Source organism: Ixodes scapularis, unplaced genomic scaffold, assembly GCF_016920785.2.
Source record: "Ixodes scapularis isolate PalLabHiFi unplaced genomic scaffold, ASM1692078v2 PGA_scaffold1__304_contigs__length_218370807, whole genome shotgun sequence".
Classification (NCBI taxonomy): Eukaryota; Metazoa; Arthropoda; class Arachnida; order Ixodida; family Ixodidae; genus Ixodes; species Ixodes scapularis.
Genome location: NW_024609846.1, coordinates 16,465,469 through 16,482,813, shown reverse-complemented (window position 1 = coordinate 16,482,813; position 17,345 = coordinate 16,465,469). Strand labels below are relative to the sequence as shown.

The 17,345-nt window shown below is 48.1% G+C and overlaps 1 protein-coding gene across 1 annotated transcript in view; it reads left to right on the top strand.

Moving 5' to 3' along the window:
- The window catches only part of LOC121832844 (chymotrypsinogen B-like), a 28,878-nt gene that overhangs the window by 4,505 nt on the left and 7,028 nt on the right, over positions 1-17,345 (top strand). Inside the window, exons 3-4 of the mRNA XM_040223546.3 lie at positions 1,004-1,133; positions 15,695-15,839. Coding sequence (XP_040079480.1) covers positions 1,004-1,133; positions 15,695-15,839 — 275 coding nt within the window. The remainder of the gene's footprint in view (positions 1-1,003; positions 1,134-15,694; positions 15,840-17,345) is intronic.

Genomic DNA, 17,345 nt, shown 5'->3' with positions numbered 1-17,345 from the left:
TATCAGATATATTTATATGCAAGTCGAGTTAGACAAACACTGAAAAAAAAACACTATCATAACTTCAAGCTGAGTTACTCAGTCAGTACGTCCGTAGACGGCCTAGCGCAATGCCGAAGAAGTCGCTTCCAGAAAACTCCAGTGGAAGAAACTGAGAGAAAAAGATGAAAAGATCTCTCGCGGAGACGTGGGAGAGTCTCTGCTTCCCGCTGACGTTTCCGCATTTACTCCTACGCCCCCCCCCCTTTTCCCAGGTCACTTGTACAAACACATGCACACATACGAACACATTTCCACACTTTTTTTATACAAGCCCAGATTTTGTTTAGTCAATATTTGTCATATCCCAAACACAAACAAGTTCTTTATTACATCTTCACAAAACCATGATTTAAAATTAGACTAAATGTACATTACCAAAGTTAATTCAGGACTTTTCAGCGTATATTTTAAAACATTTTTTTGTTGTGCTCTTTTTGACCCATACTTGACTGTATGACAAGATCAGACAACACGCCAAAGAAAAAAAAAAGAGACTAACTTATCCAAGTTTATTTATTCATGGCGCCAAAGTGGGGCCTAATAGGGGATTCCTCCAACACGCTAGTTATTGCGACAGTGATTTGCATTCGTACTAACGAGCCATAAAAAAGACCAATTTTTATTTTCTTTAATTCGCCACAGGAGTGCCAAAGTGCGATTCACGAGAAGAGTATGCCAGTAATAACCGAATTGCCATGCCATGAAGCCTAAATAAGGTGTTTACTTGGTAGTTGAGGTAGGACCCCAAAAAAGCCATATATCAACTGAATATGCAAACAGTGAAGCCTAACCCTGGAGTTTTCTTGGCGATCGCGTACCAAAACTTTCGGTCTCTAGCCAGAGGACATCGGGTTTGGTTCCGCTCCGGCTTTTTAAAATTTTAATGCCTCAAATAGTTTTTGACAAATACCATATTTCGGTTTATTTCACCTCTGAAAACGTGAGCATCTTTTTGTTTCAGGGAAAGGATGACGACTGATATCAATGTTCACCTTGGCTCGCACCAACGCCTAGCCATGGACACCTCCGAAGTGTTTGTCGGAGTGGATGATGTCTGCGTGACTCCCAATTTTCGCACGACTGGAAAGACCGTAGGTTACGTTTTCCTGGAAAAAACTTTTGGAAATATTCCACGGTTGTCCGCAGGAACAAAGACACATTAACAAAAACTTCCTTCACTCGCGTGACTCAAAGGATGCACTTTGTTCCACACGCTTCCAAGTGGAATTCAGATGACGGATTTTTTTTTAATGCTAAGCACTTGTTAGCCGGGATTGCGATAGCCTGAACTCTGATAGGTGTTCAGAATTCACACCTATGTCTTGGGCGCTCCCATGTTGCAATAACACAGAAAATACTGGTTGCAAAGCGAACCCACCCTCTAGCAGTTCTTAATAAATAGAGCTAGATCTTTTAAGTTAGACCAAAATGACAGGGGTTTATATAAATAATCTTAATATTCCGTTTCAGCACACATTATATTTATGGTTTCATGCTTTCGGATGCGAGATTCTTGTGTCGGACGACAGCTCGGTGTTTATCTAATCTAATGGCAAAGAAAACAGGACAGGTTCGTAGAATTTCCCAACCTCCAGGTAACATGGGCATGATCCGAATCCTTACAAATCATATCGGTGCGATAAGCAAAACAAAAACAAGATTTGGACGAGGAGGGAGCAAGAGAAAATACTTAGCCCCGATGGAACTTCAGTGCGGTCCTTTTCCCGGGCAACCATAAAATAAAGCTGTGGCTAAAGATTTCTTTTCGTGAAGCCTGGGTTTTTCTCATCAAAACAAATCTCCATTTTGGGGTTTTTCGGTTCTCCCAGAGTTTTATCAAGCAGACTCGGTGATTTAATTTTTTACTAGTATCAGTATATAGCGAAAAAATAGAAGCCTAATCATATTAACTTAACATATCGTAAGTTGAAACAACTTAAAAAAAATTATATTGTGTATACCGAGGTTAGGTGAGCGCTAGCCCACTCGGACACCGATCCCCCTATTCAGATGACAGGATATTTGTTTATGCTAAACACGTATTAGCTGCGACTCTGACAGCCTGTACTCTCATAGGTGTTGAGAATTCACACCTAAGTCTTCGGCGGTCCCATGTTGCAATGGCACAAAAAACACTTGTTGTAAACCCAATCCGCCCTCTAACAGTTTTAAGGAGGTAGAGATAGATCGTTTAAAATAGATCGAAATACCAGGGGTTAATATAAAAGATCTTGACATTTCGTTTAGGCACACATTATATTTATGGGTTCGTGCTTTTGGGTAATAATTTCGGGTGTCAGACGAAAGCTCGGTATTTATCGAATCTATTGTCAAGGAAAACAGGACGCGGGCGTAGGATTTCCCAACCTCCAGAAAACATGGGCATTACCCGAATCCTTACAAATTATTTCGGTTTGATTGGAAAAAAAAAAAGAGAAAAAAGATTGGGAAGAGGGGGGAACAAATTGGCTCGGAGTACGTGGAGCTCGGAGCACACCAGCTCGGAGCACAGCAGCTCGGAGCACACCAGCTCGGAGCACACCAGCTCGGAGCACACCAGCTCGGAGCACACCAGCTCGGAGCACACCAGCTCGGAGCACACCAGCTCGGAGCACACCAGCTCGGACCACGTGGAGCGAAAGCTCGCGCTGCAGAACCCAGGGATCGTGGGTTCCATCCCCACCCCTGCCCGTTTTGATCTGGATGAGCATCCTACCGGCGTGCTGTCGTGTATCCCTTCAGCGTGGTGCACGTCAAAAGACGCCAGGTTAGCGCACTGACTAAATTGCTCGTCTACATCTAAGACACCAGACGCCCTCTAAGGCAGGAAAACAAACAGCGCAAGGACAAGGACAGAGTAGAAGGCGGTAGACACACACTGCGCTGACTTACAACTGAGCTTTATTGGCACTAACAACCTGTATAAATACACAATTTGCCCGGCCCAAAAGCCAAGAAAAAACACAAGAGGAGGACTACACGTGTTCCTAGAGTCATCTGCAGGCGCCGTTGCTCTCCGATCTAAGTAGAAAAATACACTCCTTTTCCGTCAAGGCAAGTGACGGGGCACTAACACACTCAGAGCCCCATTGTCCAATGGCGCGGGCTTCTATAATCTCACGTGTCAGTTTATCTTTTTGTTTACTGATGACCGTGCATCGTTCAAAAAACGGAGTACATCCGCAATCGCGGCAATGCACCCCAAGGTGCCCCGACACAACCTGAGACACATTATATCGATGCTCTCTTAAACGCTCATTAAGACAACGTCCTGTCTGCCCTATATATCTCCGGCCACAGGACAGGGGAATAGAGTAGACAACACCCGCAACGCATGTAACAAACTGGCTTTGGTGTTTCTTGGCGCACACCTGTCTCTCTATTACATGAGAGTTCACTCTTTTGCACATCATAGATAGCTTGTCTGGAGCCGAAAAGACCACGTGAACACCAGCTCGGCGTCCCACTTTTTTCAGATTGTGGGATATTTTGTGTAGGTACGGTAGTCGTTTTTTGAACGATGCACGGTCATCAGTAAACAAAAAGATAAACTGACACGTGAGATTATAGAAGCCCGCGCCATTGGACAATGGGGCTCTGAGTGTGTTAGTGCCCCGTCACTTGCCTTGACGGAAAAGGAGTGTATTTTTCTACTCAGATCGGAGAGCAACGGCCCTGCAGATGACTCTAGGAACACGTGTAGTCCTCCTCTTGTGTTTTTTCTTGGCTTTTGGGCCGGGCAAATTGTGTATTTATACAGGTTGTCAGTGCCAATAAAGCTCAGTTGTAAGTCAGTGCTGTGTGTGTCTACCGCCTTCTACTCTGTCCTTGTCCTTGCGCTGTTTGTTTTCCGCTAATATGAATGACCAACTAGCCCAATCGTCAACACTACTGAACCTCTAAGGCAGACTAACTTCAAGCTGTATGAACATACAAACAACAATTTCCTTTGAGGATAGGTGAAACGCAAGCAGCATTGTCAAGTAATGTGATACCAGCTCGTAAGAATATGTTTAGGTTGTCTCTACAACGGCTTTTTGTTGCAAATAGTGACATAATTATTGCTGGAAATGGCTGTCCTACACCCTTCAATATGTTTGCGTTCTTGTTTGATGTTAATGGTGCTTATAACTCGTATTTATCTTCGGAATTCTCGACGTATGAAACATTGAATGGAAAATCTATATAATCTACGCCCACAAGCATAAGTGAATTGCATGCTCGTGTAAAGGGGTAAACATCTGAAAAGAAAGTGTGCCTTGGCAAATGAATTCAATATTTTCGTGGAGAGAAGCGACATTCGGACGCACTTAAGAAAGATACAAGTGACTTGGGTAACACTTCGTTGAGTAGCACACAACTGTTACGAGTGTAGCATTAATTGACAAATTTAAATATTCAAGCCTGTCATGTGTTTTTTAAGCTTATTATCAGATTTCAAACCACTGTGAAAGGGGATTTTAACGCACAGAAAATCAAATTTGAAACTTAGGTTACCTTGAGAATCTAGCCACAAATTGTGTTTTCTTGACAGAAAATACTATGGTAGATACGTATGCATAATAAAGTAGTTACAAATTAGATAAAAAAAACTCAAGCTTCAATTTTTCAGCGGGAGGCCTGTGGACGGGAGTTCGGCAACGAACCTTCGACTTCTGTTATAGCATTACTCAATTTCAAATGTATTTATCTTACTCTATCCACATAAAAATAAAATGTATCAAGACATAGCAAAACCCTTGGTCACGGAAATTGCCATTCTAGAGATGATATTGTTTAAAAATTATTAAATACTGACGCAGTAAACACGGACGACGAAAAAGAAACAAACACGAGAAGACAATGGCTGACTCACAACTGAAGTTTATTCTGTGAAAATAAAAATCCCTGAAAAGATTACACACAAAGAGAACATAATAAGAGGGTTATCCAGCTTGTCCATCTGTCGCTGTCCCCCAAGAAGAGGAAAGCACGCTTCCTGTTCCTTTCGTCAGCTCTCAAGGCTGGCGATGTTTGACAACAGATTCACCCACTCAAAAAAGTAAAGAGGGCTATTGCCATTTCATGCCTTCGATCGGCCCTCAAGAAGTTGTGTGTTCACTGGATAAAAGAGTTTCAAGGGGCAGTTGACTTAGCATGTTGGGGTTTCCGTTGGGCCAATTGACCGAGGTAGCGGGTTCCCTTTTGAAACAAGCAAAATGCATAGAAAAGAGAAAGGCAGGTGTGGAAAGCCGTCAAACGGTGGTATTCCCATTACTTCATCTGCCTTGCCACAACCTAAATCAGGCTGGAGGTCGATATGGGTTCCTTTTGTGTTACACGTTCCACGAAAGATGAGCCACGTATGCGCGCGGGTCAGTGCTAGCGCTGACAAACGTCCGCAAGCTAAGTGCGCAAAAACATCAAAAATCGTTTGTGATTTGTACATCGGCTGTCTACTGGATACCCATATCGTGTGGTAGATCTTAAGTAGGCCAGACCGGAAGGTGTTTAAATGAAAGGTTGAGAGAGCACGCTTATTCCCTTAGGGCTACGGTCAGGGGACTTACCACTACCATGCCAGGGATTGTTAATTTCTCGCTTTTTTGAAAGACGCAGTTGTGGGCAGAAACCGAGACGAAATGACTTGAGAAATAATTAAAGCATCCTTCCTTTCTTCGTTGGCAGACATATGTGTTAGTGAACCATCGGTGGCGTTATCCGAGAATGATATAAAGTGTGATGTATCTACCGACACACGGCCGGCGGGCAAGTCTGCGAGCGCTGCGCACGAGCGCGTGGGTTTGTCTCGAGAGCTGGCTGCGCTCTCGTGAGGCACATAAAAAAGCAATCTCAACCGTTTCGGATGCTTCGAATGTCTGTCTCGTCATTACCCCAGCTAAGGTCGTATACCTAGCTAAGGTTATTCTACACTGGCGACGAGGTAGTGAATGAACGAACACGCATCTTCGGACGTCTCCACGATGCCAGCTACCCAGGGTAAGCTGGAAGAATTCGACGGCGCCGGGTGGTCATCGTGGGCAGAACGACTGAACTTCTACTTTGAAGCGAATGGGGTAACTGGCGTTACGAAGAAGAGGGCACTTCTCCTCACCTTGTGCGGCGCCAACACCTATGAAACGGTGCGAGCATTGGTGGCACCTAAGAAGCCTGGCGAAGTGGCATACGACGACATAATGAGCATGCTGCACACCCATTTCGACCCGCAGCCGTCCGAGCTCTTCAGCAGAAGCAAGTTTCAGCGGAGAGACCAGGAGACAGGCGAGTCCATCAGCGATTATGTTGCGGCACTAAGGAAGCTCGCCGTCGATTGCAACTTTGGAGTTCCGACAACCGCAACAGCCAGCACCAGCGCCAGCACCAGCACCAGTGCGAGCGGCGATGAGCCGGTCACCGCATCGTCCACAACAATGCTACCACTGGAGGTGATGCTACGGGATAGGTTCGTATGTGGGATTGCGGACGAACACCTTCAGCAAAGACTATTTGCAGAGCCGGACCTAACATTCCAGAAGGCGTATGATTTCGCATTGAGAGCAGAGAGTGCTGCAAGACAGCAAAAAGACGTCAAAGCTCAAAAGACCACCATTAACGCCGTAACCAAGGGTCAAAAATCAACAGTACGTGAAAACCGGAACCTAGGCAAGCAAAAGAAACAGGACTTCGTATCAAGTGAACAACGATGCCATCGCTGTCACGAACAACACGTCGCAGCTACATGCAGATTCCGCACGGCACGCTGCAATTTTTGCCGAAGGACCGGACACATTGAAAGGGCGTGTTATCAGAAGACTGAAACAAATCAACGGCGGCGATCAACACACGCGGTTAGTCATGATGAGTCGGCACCTTTGAGTGATGACGAGGATACCCAAAACTTATACGAGCTGAACAGCGTAAATTATACCACGTCGGTGAAGAAGTTCATGGTCTCACTCAAAGTCGAAGGACGACCCATGGAGTTCGAAGTGGACACCGGAGCTGCGTGTTCCATCATCAGTGAAGACACATACAGGAAAACCTGGCCTAAGAATGCCTTTTCACTGAACAAAGAACATATCACGCTCCGACCATGGGCAGGAAAACAACTACAAGTTCTCGGGTCGGCGGAAGTGCGCGTCCGACACAAGTCAAAAGACTATCTGCTCCCGCTAATCGTGGCCTCAGGTTCGGGCTGCAATCTGCTTGGGAGAAACTGGTTCCCGGCACTCAATATCAGAGTCAGCGGGATATACCAGCTTGACCAGGGCAAGACCCTTCATGACGTGTTACTGACACACGAGGAAGTTTTTGATCCAGAGATAAACGGGCACAAGGGCCACGCGGTACATCTGGAGCTGAAGGAAGATGCGACACCGCGATTTTTAAAGGCTCGACCGGTTCCTTTCGCAATGCGAACCGCAGTGGAGGCGGAACTGCGGATGCTCCAAAACCAAGGCATAATCGAGCCGACGCAGCACTCCGACTGGGCAACACCGGTGGTGATCGTACGGAAGAAGGACGGCACTATACGGATGTGTGGAGACTATAGGAGCACGGTGAACGCGGCTGCAAAACCAACGGTGTATCCAATGCCAACGGTAACGGACCTTCTGGCAAGTGTGCAGGGAGGCACCATATTTTCGACGCTGGATCTCACTCAGGCATATCAACAGCTCCACGTGACAGCAGAGACAGCAGATGTGCTCACCATTAACACTATCAAGGGACTATACAGGGTTAAACGAATGCCTTTTGGAATTTCGGCTGCACCAGCGATTTTCCAACGCTACATGGAGACAATCCTGGCAGGACTACCCGGCGTGGGAGTCTACCCGGATGATGTTATTATCAGCGGAACCACAAAAACAGAGCACCTTGAGCGTCTCGAGGCAGTTTTGAGCAGGTTGGTGAACGCCGGGCTTCGCTTAAAAAGGTCCAAGTGCCATTTCGGTGTCGAAGAAGTGAAGTTTCTGGGACACAAGATAAATACAACGGGAGTACACACAACAGAAGAAAAACTGAGAGCAATCAAAGAGATGCCGGAACCGACCAGCCGGGCCATGCTTCAGTCTTTTCTAGGACTCCTGGCATTTTATGACCGCTTCATTCAGAACCGAGCATCAATAGCCAAGGTGCTGTACATGCTACTTGAGAAAGACGCTCCATGGCAGTGGGGTGCACGACATCAGCAGGCGTTTCTGCAACTGAAAGAAGCCATCGCGGAACGTACAGTTCTAGCTCATTATGACGACAATAAGCCGCTGGTATTGTCGTGTGACGCATCACCCTACGGCATCGGTGCGGTACTGGCGCACCTAGACAAAGACGGAAACGAGTCTCCCGTAGCTTTCATTTCTAGAACATTGGGTAAGGCCGAGGAAAACTACTCCCAGTTGGACAAGGAGGGTTTAGCTATAGTTTACGCTACAAGCAGGTTCCACCGCTACATTTCCGGTCGACATGTTACCATCACAACGGATCATCAACCACTACTGGGTTGATGATCCGTCACGCATGAAAAGGTGGTGCGTTAAGCTCACGGCCTATAACTACGATCTAGTCTACCGACCAGGAAAACGAAATCAGAATGCAGACGCTTTGAGCAGACTACCTTTACCGGCAAGCGACGACGAGCCACACCCTCCCGGAGATGTGCTCATGCTGGAAGCGTTGACCAGGCCACCGATTACTGTCGAGAAACTAGCAGACAAGACAAAAGAAGACGCTATTCTTTCCCGTGTGTACGACGCAGTTCAGAGTGGAAATTTCAGGAACCTTAAGGAAGACATCTTTCAACCATTCAGGAACAAGCACACTGAACTAGCGACACAGCGAGAATGTTTGATATGGGTGTCGTATAAATAAAAGTATGACTGAACTCCGTTGTGTCTCAGACAGCAGTCGCTGACTCTTTATTTTCCTAGCCCTAACGATACAGTCGCAGCGCAGCAGCAGCGCTCGGAACCAGCACGCCACCGCTCCCACTCCCGGACGTTCGCTGAACCACTTAAACCCAATAATGATTCAGTAACACTACATCTTCCCCCCTTTAAAGTTCTATGGCCCTAATGTACAACTGAACTAGTCAGCTCGACGTTCAGTCATCAAATCCCAGTCTTTTGGGAGGTCTCACGATTCGACCCGACCGCGTATGCTGCAGTCCGACGGGAGATCTCGCTGTGTTCTGGTTGGCACTGCACGTTTCACCAGAGGTCTCCCGGGGCGAGTCCTGCGGCTGCGGCAGGGGAATCACCTGGCTGCGGTTTCTTCTCAGGGTTCCAGAACTTGTTTCGACGTACAAGGATCTGGGCGTTTGAGCATGGCCCACAACCGTGCCCGACGTGCGAAGCTCTGGAAGCCAAACCGGATCGTCCTCTTCGAGGGGTGCCAGTGGTCTTGCTCTGTGGCGCCTGTCATAATTCCGCTTCTGCCTTTGTCTCTGTTTCTGATCCTTCCTTTTCCATGCTGACTGGTTGAAGGTTCGGGGCTTCAGTTGATCAGGATACATGGGAAGTCTGCTGCGGAGCCTTCTTCCCATGAGTAGTTGGGCGGGACTGAGCCCTGTAGGGCCTGGCGTGTTGCGGTAGTTAAGCAGCGCCAGATAAGCATCTGCACTCTTCTTCACAAAGCTCTTGATTGTCTTCACCATTCGTTCAATTTCCCCATTGGCTTGGGGGTACCTCGGACTTGTTGTGATATGTTGAAACCCGTAATGCTGGGCGAAGTTCTTGAACTCTGTCGCGGAAAATTGCGGACCATTGTCCGTAACTAGGACCTCCGGTATCCCATGTCGGGCGAATATACTCTTCATTCGCTCTATAACAGCCTTTGCTGAAGTGGAGGACTGAAGAATGGCGACTTCAGGATACCTGGAACGGTAATCAACCAGCAGGAGATAGTTCACACCATCGAGCTGGAACAGGTCAGCGGCGACTTTCTGCCAGGGCAATTCTGGCGTTTGAGACGACAACATCGGTTCTCGAGCTTGATTCTTGTACATCGCACATTCTGCACACTTGTCCACGATGTCTACTATGGCCCTGCTGATTCCCGGCCACCAAACGGACTCCCTTGCCCGTGCTCGACATCGTACAATCCCTTGATGTCCCTCGTGGATCCGCGTTAGCATCTCTGCTCGAAGACACTTGGGAATGATAAGCCGGGGTCCTTTCAACAGTAGGCCTTGGCACACTGTTATGCTGCCTTGCTCTCCAAAGAACGGCTTCAGGTTCCATGAAAGTTTGCTTTTCGATGGCCAGCCGTCCTCACAGTACTTGAACAAACTTGCACAGTCTTGGTCCTCCCTCTGGAGCTTCCGGATCCTCTGAAGAAGGTCTTCCGACGCCGGCAGTGTGCTGATTGCCCCCAAAACAAATGACGAAACCTCGGCAGGGTTCAACATGCCCTCAGATGACGCATCTTCGCAGGGCGCTCTCGAGAGCGTGTCAGCTGTTGCCATGTTCTTTCCTGGGATGTATTCGATCTTGTACGAATATCGCATGAGGCGCATTCGAAACCGTTGCACCCGTGGGGGCAGCATATCCAGGTTATGCTGGCCCAGCAGTGGGACCAGGGGCTTATGGTCTGTCTGAAAAACAAACTCCAGTCCTCGGAGATACTCTTCAAATCTCTCAGCCGCCCATGTCAGTGCGAGGGCTTCTTTTTCGATCTGCGCATAGCGCTGTTCTGTTGGAGTAAGAGAACGAGAAGCGAACGCAACTGCACGGAGTTCACCATCTCGTTGTTCTTGAAGGAGCACCGCTCCCAGGCCATGGGATGAGGAGTCGGCTGAGACGATGGTACGAGCAGAACTGTCATACTTTGCAAGGCATCTCTCTGATGTGATCATTTGCTTGACTTTGTCAAGGGCTCGTTGTTGCTCCAATCCCCAAGTCCACTCATTATTCTTCTGAAGTAGTTCACGAAGTGGTGCTGTCACTTGCGACAGGGTGGGCAAAAAACGTGCAACATGGTTCACCATACCCAACACCCGTCGGAGTCCAGATACATCTGTAGGGGCAGGTAGAAGCTGGATTGCCTTGACCTTCTTTGGATCTGCACGGATGCCATCCTTGTCGAGGATGACTCCTAAAAACGACACCTCAGTGACGCCAAACTGACACTTGCCGGGGTTGAGCGTCACACCGGACCGGGCGAGTTGCTGCAGGGCTGCTCTCAGTCGGTTGTCGTGTTCTTCTCGCGTGGCTCCGTAAACCAAAACATCGTCCATTAAATTCTGGATACCTTGAAGTCCGTCCAGAATCTCTGTCATCTTTCTCTGAAAAACTTCAGGTGCCGAGGTTATACCAAAGGGCAGTCTCTTATAGCAATATCTCCCAAATGGCGTTATAAACGTGGTCAGCTCTTGTGACTCGGGGGACAAGACAATCTGGTGAAATCCAGAGTTTGCGTCTAGTTTGGAGAAAAACTTTGCTTCGCCGATGTTCGCCAGAACTTCCTCCACGGTGGGCATGATCTGTCGCTCTCGACGCACAGAGACATTCAGTTTTGTAAGGTCGACGCAGATTCTGATATCGCCCGATGGCTTCTGAACGGGTACGATAGGAGCGCACCAGTCGGTCGGGCCGTGAACTTTTCTGATGATTCCAGTGGCTTCGAGTCTCTGCAGCTCCTTTTCGACTCCTGGTCTCATCGGAAATGGAATTCGTCTTGGCGTGCTGACTGCAAATGGTTCCGCGTCAGGTTTGAGCTGAATTCTGTGTTCCCCTTGGATTGTTCCAAGCCCTTGGAACACTTCCGGACACATACTTTCGTACTTGGACCTGTTGTGGGAGACGTCGTTGAGAAAGCGAACCATCCCGAGGGACTCGATTGCTGGCATTCCCAGCAGTGGCATTTGGAGATCTCGAACGACGTAGATAGTCTCTTCTGAAACCTTGCCCTGCCACTCGACCACAGCCTTAAACTTCCCCAGTACGTCCAGGCTTTTCTTGTTCGGTCCCTTCAAATCCTCGGCTTGCAGAAGTCTTGGCGGCTTGCCAGCGAAGTCTTCTCCGACGACGGTGACGTCAGCGCCTGAGTCAATCTTTGCTCGGAGCGGGTGTCCGTTCACAGTCACCACAGCCAAATGCGCGTTCGGTCCGCTTCGGCATACGCTTCCGAGGAATGAACCGCTCTCAGACGCATGCCCTTCTGCAACGTGCGTCTTACTCAGGTTTGATAGCGCTCTTCGGCATTTCCTGGCGAAGTGTCCAACTTTCTTGCATTTCATACACGCTTTGTTTCTTGCCGGGCAGTCTCGTTTCTGGTGGGGACCGTACCCACAATTCTCGCATGCTTGCGTCGGCGGCCCGGCCTCGATCTTCGGTGCGCGTACATCTCTCTTGCGCGGCGGCTTGGAAACGGAGTCTGCATTCAAGGCCGCGTCCTCGCTGCGTCGCGAAGGCTCAGTTTTCGCCAGGTCCTTTTGCTGTTTTCTCACGGTCTCTCTGAGTCGGGCTTTTGCCAAAGCTGTGTCCAGCGTTAACTCGGCATCCATTTGAAGCGTTTCTGACAGCTTCGCGTCTCGGAGGCCCACAATAAACCGGTCGCGGATGAGTCTTTCTTTCAACTCGCCGAACTCGCACCGTGCCGCCAAAGTGTGCAATTCGGTAACACACTGGTCCACTGTCTCCTCCGCTTCCTGTACACGTCGGTTGAAACAGGCGCTTTCGTAGACGACGTTCTTTGAATGCACAAATTGGGCGTTGTACTTCCCCTTTACGAGCTCATAGTTCTTGAACTCAGCGTCGGTGAGGTTAAAGGTCTTCAATATTTCTCTTGCTTTTCGTCCCATGCAATATAGTAGGAATCTGACCTGTGCCTCCTGGGTTCTTTCGCTGAGTCCGGATGCAAACATGTAGTCTTCGAACTCGTCCAGCCACGCCGGCCACTCGGCCATGTTGTCGAAGTTGAAGGGGGGCGGTTGTTGGACGCTGCTCATGATTTTCGGTTGCGTGGAAGCGGAAGGCTTTTGAACGCTGGAGTCTGACTGGTCCTCGTCAGACATGCTTTCCGGCAACGGCGGTGGGAGTTGTCACTTCTGACACCATGTCGTATAAATAAAAGTATGACTGAACTCCGTTGTGTCTCAGACAGCGCTCGCTGACTCTTTATTTTCCTAGCCCTAACGATACAGTCGCAGCGCAGCAGCAGCGCTCGGAACCAGCACGCCACCGCTCCCACTCCCGGACGTTCGCTGAACCACTTAAACCCAATAATGATTCAGTAACACTACAATGGGGATCACGTGTCGTGATACCAGCGTCTCTGCGGCCTGAGTCCTTGACTCTTGTACGCTCAGGACATCGTGGAATCGTGGCCATGAAAGCCTGTGCCAGAAGTTACAAGTGGTGGCCAGGAATTGACAAAGATATTGAATTATGTGTGGCGGAATGTGCCCAATGTCAAACAAACCAGAAAACCAAGATAAAAGTACCGATGACAAATTGGGAACGACCATCAACAGCCTGGGATACACTTCACATGGACTTTGCGGGTCCAGTGGAAGGGAAAGTATTCCTGGTCGTTGTAGACGCATACACCAAGTGGCTGGAGGTGCGAGTAGTTAGCAGCATGGCATCAAGCGCTGTAATCAAGGAGCTGCGGGGATTATTCGCCACATTTGGAGTGCCAAAGAAGGTTTGTTCAGACAATGGGGCTGCGTTCATCTCAGAAGAAATTGCGACGTTTTACCGCATGAACAACATCATCGCAGTCACGAGCGCACCTTACCACCCGGCAACCAACGGGCAGGCTGAGCGGATGGTACAGGAGCTCAAACAAGCTGTATCTAAAAAAGGAAGGGAAGACCTGTCGTGCGTGTTGTCACGTTTCCTATTCAAGCAACACACGACAGTGCACGCAACAACGGGCAAGACTCCTGCGTGGATGATGTACGGCCGAGAATTGCCTTCTGCACTGGATCGACTCAAGTCATCCCTCTTCAAGCCGCTGCCTGAAGAAAACAGCGATATCCCCAAATTTACTCGTGAACAACCCGTGTGGATTCGACAGTTCCCGAACGAGCGAAAGTGGATGCCGGGGTCCATCGCACGCCACGCCGGACCACGATCCTGGATGATTGACACAGAGCGGAGTCAAGTCAGACGACATCTAAACCATATTCGACATCGCGCTCCGAATTCGAGCTGCTGGGAGACACAGCCGCCACCACCAGTTTGGGACATGTGCTTACACGATCGCCGGGGCACACATTCGGGCGCGAATGGTCCAGAACAAACAACTAAACAGCACAGCACAGACGACGACGTTCGCCCATTACCAACAGTGGGATCTGCCTTGTCAACCGCGACGCGGGTGAGCTCCCGGGCGCGTCGACCACCGGACAGATACGGTGCCCACGTCTAAGGAGGAAGGGGTGTGATGTATCTACCGACACACGGCCGGCGGGCAAGTCTGCGAGCGCTGCGCACGAGCGCGTGGGTTTGTCTCGAGAGCTGGCTGCGCTCTCGTGAGGCACATAAAAAAGCAATCTCAACCGTTTCGGATGCTTCGAATGTCTTTCTCGTCATTACCCCAGCTAAGGTCGTATACCTAGCTAAGGTTATTCTACATAAAGTACCTTCGGTCTAACGTGAGTGCTAATTTGTAAGCAAAAATATTCCAAAAGCCGGGAATCATAATGATCAAAAAAACTGCTCCGACTTTACTCAACAAGATTAACAATTTAATCAAACGTTTCGTCTCCCATGCAGGATACATCGTCAGTGAAACCTACTTGCTTGTAGGTTTCACTGACCATTCCTGCTTGTAGGTTTCACTGACGATGTTTCCTGCATGGGAGACGAAACGTTTGATTAAATTGTTAATCTTGTTGAGTAAAGTCGGAGCAGTTTTTTTCATCGCTAATTTGTAAGGCAGTATTTCTGCTTCCTCTAGCTTCCTGCTAGGTGTGCGTTTTAATCTATGTGTGTGTAATCTGTTAAAGAAGTTTCCTTTGTTTATTTTTTATAGAATGAATTTCAGTCCAGTCCGCCGTTGTCTTGTCGTGTTCGCTTCTCGTTCGTCGTCCGCGTTTATTGAGGCTGTATTTCACAATGTTTGAGTGCTGACAACTGGCCCAATTTACAACCATATACACCCTAAAAATGCCTGCGCGTCTATTTATTCGAAGAACTCTTAAAGAACTAATCTCTGCGATCTACGAAATCAACTCAGCGAATGATGAGGTGGAACATCTGTTTAGACCTAAATGCTAGCTTTCTCATTACGCAATGCAAGCATGACGCTTTGCATTTGCGTAATGTCACAGCGCAGACTTGATTTTTAGGTCTAAAGAGATGTTCCACGTCATTCTTCGGAGAGTGATTTCGCAGATCGCAGAGATTGGCTCTTTGAGTGTATTGTGGGTAAGTAGATGTGCAAGAATTTTTTAAAGTGTACTTCAGCCTAATATCCTATTCGTGCCGCGTATTGCGTCCTATGCGTATACCTGATGTGGGCTTATAACTGATCCGTGCCACCTGCTTCGTGGTTCACACACTTAGGCTTGGACGCGAAATCGCGTACAAAATGTTTTCAGAAATACGGCCGCATTCGCAGTAAAATATCGCACGATCTTACAGTGGCAAATTGTCGTTCTGCTTTTTTATTCAATATACCTTAACATGGTTTCGGCGTGGTGTAATCCTGCGATTGATCCCCGCAGGCAGGCTTCGAGGACATTGCCATCCTAAAGCTGAGCCGCCCTGTAAACACGAGCGCAACCGTGCAGCCCGTTTGCTTGCCAGCGAGCGGCCAAGAACTGACCAGTGGATCGGAGCTCTACATCACGGGCTGGGGTGCCACGAAAGGCGAGATATCACTCTCCGCATCACGAATATGCTGCGGTCACTGCGACAGCCATGGACGACTTAAAAACCGCCGGAGGCTTATTATCTTCACCTTGCTTACCTACCGATTTTTCTTTCGGTGTTCCTTATCGACTCACGCCACAGTTCCACGGGTTGTTGGGCGATAATAATTAGGCAGCTTGAGCCTCGCCGCGCCCTGTGTAATTATAGGTTACTTTGCATACTCCGTTTCACATTAAGCCCGAGCGCAGCCCACGCTACGTTCCGCTGGGACCGATCAAGCTGCGTCAAAAGTGCTTCGTCACTGTACTCGTCGTTTTTGTGTGTTTCCCATCACCGGCTTAAACCAATCGCATTCTAAAAAAATTACGCCGTGATCCCGCGCTTCTTTCCAGTGCGCGATTATTTTAGCCGGTGATAGCAGGCGCGCAAAGACAATCAGTTTCGTGTCGACGCACATTTGGTGGCGTATCTTGCATGGCCTGAAGTCCTTAGATAAGAGCTTCTTACAAATAGTGTCATATGGTTCTATGCAGCGCCGTCTGCGTGGCGGTGCAGGCTTTAGGAAGCGAATCGTGGCGCAAAGCAGAAGTTTCAACTGAATGCCGCCATCTTGTTCCATGGCAATGTGCTTTGTCATTCGTATTGGTTATCGTTGCTTGTAGAATAGATATCGAGGGACTTTAGCATGGGCCCCCATCGGATGGTAGAGTCGGCTGCACTCCGACTTAGTGTGAAATTCAGTATAGTCAGGAAGAGCTCGAGAAAAAGCCGGACGTGGCTTTTTATACTCATGTTTTCCACGTTTCAATGTGTTCTTCGGAGCTTTTTTTTTAACTTGCCGCAAATTTTATTGGCTTTTATCAACACAAAGTTGCCAGGGGTTCGCCACACCCCTTGCTCTGTTTTTAAGCTTTCAATGGCAAAGTAGCCTCCTTACACGCAAGACTGAAGCAACTACTTCTTGTTTTATGTTACGCCTTTTTGATATCATTAAGTCCCGAAGATATCATAAAGTGCACGTAGTTTAATTAAAACTTAAATTGCCTGCCTTATTTTTCGAAGTAACTTTCTTGAAATGTGTGGTTTTAGCGATAGCAGCGATGAAGGCGGGCAGGCGTCTTGAGCGGCGAAAAATTACAAACACGAATTTTGACTGATGACAAATTTTACAAATTTAAGCGCAACAGTTCGCTATAAAATAGCTTTAAGCCAATGCATATAACCGGATGCCCATTCATTGAGCTTTGTCCGAAAAATGGTATGGCACATTCCGTCTTTAAACTATTATTACAGTACGAAGCCCTCGTTAGATTTGAGCAGTTTTAAAGTTATCGTCAAGATTTAAGACGTTTCATTTCCCACTGTGAAATGCAATGACTTCATCGAGAGCCTCCAGAGAAACAACTTACAAATTCACACCACCAGCGTTTCTGCAAAACCTTGTGTACAACGGGCAATACTGCTAATTCTGAGGAAGGTCAGGAAGTTCACTTTCCTGTAAAA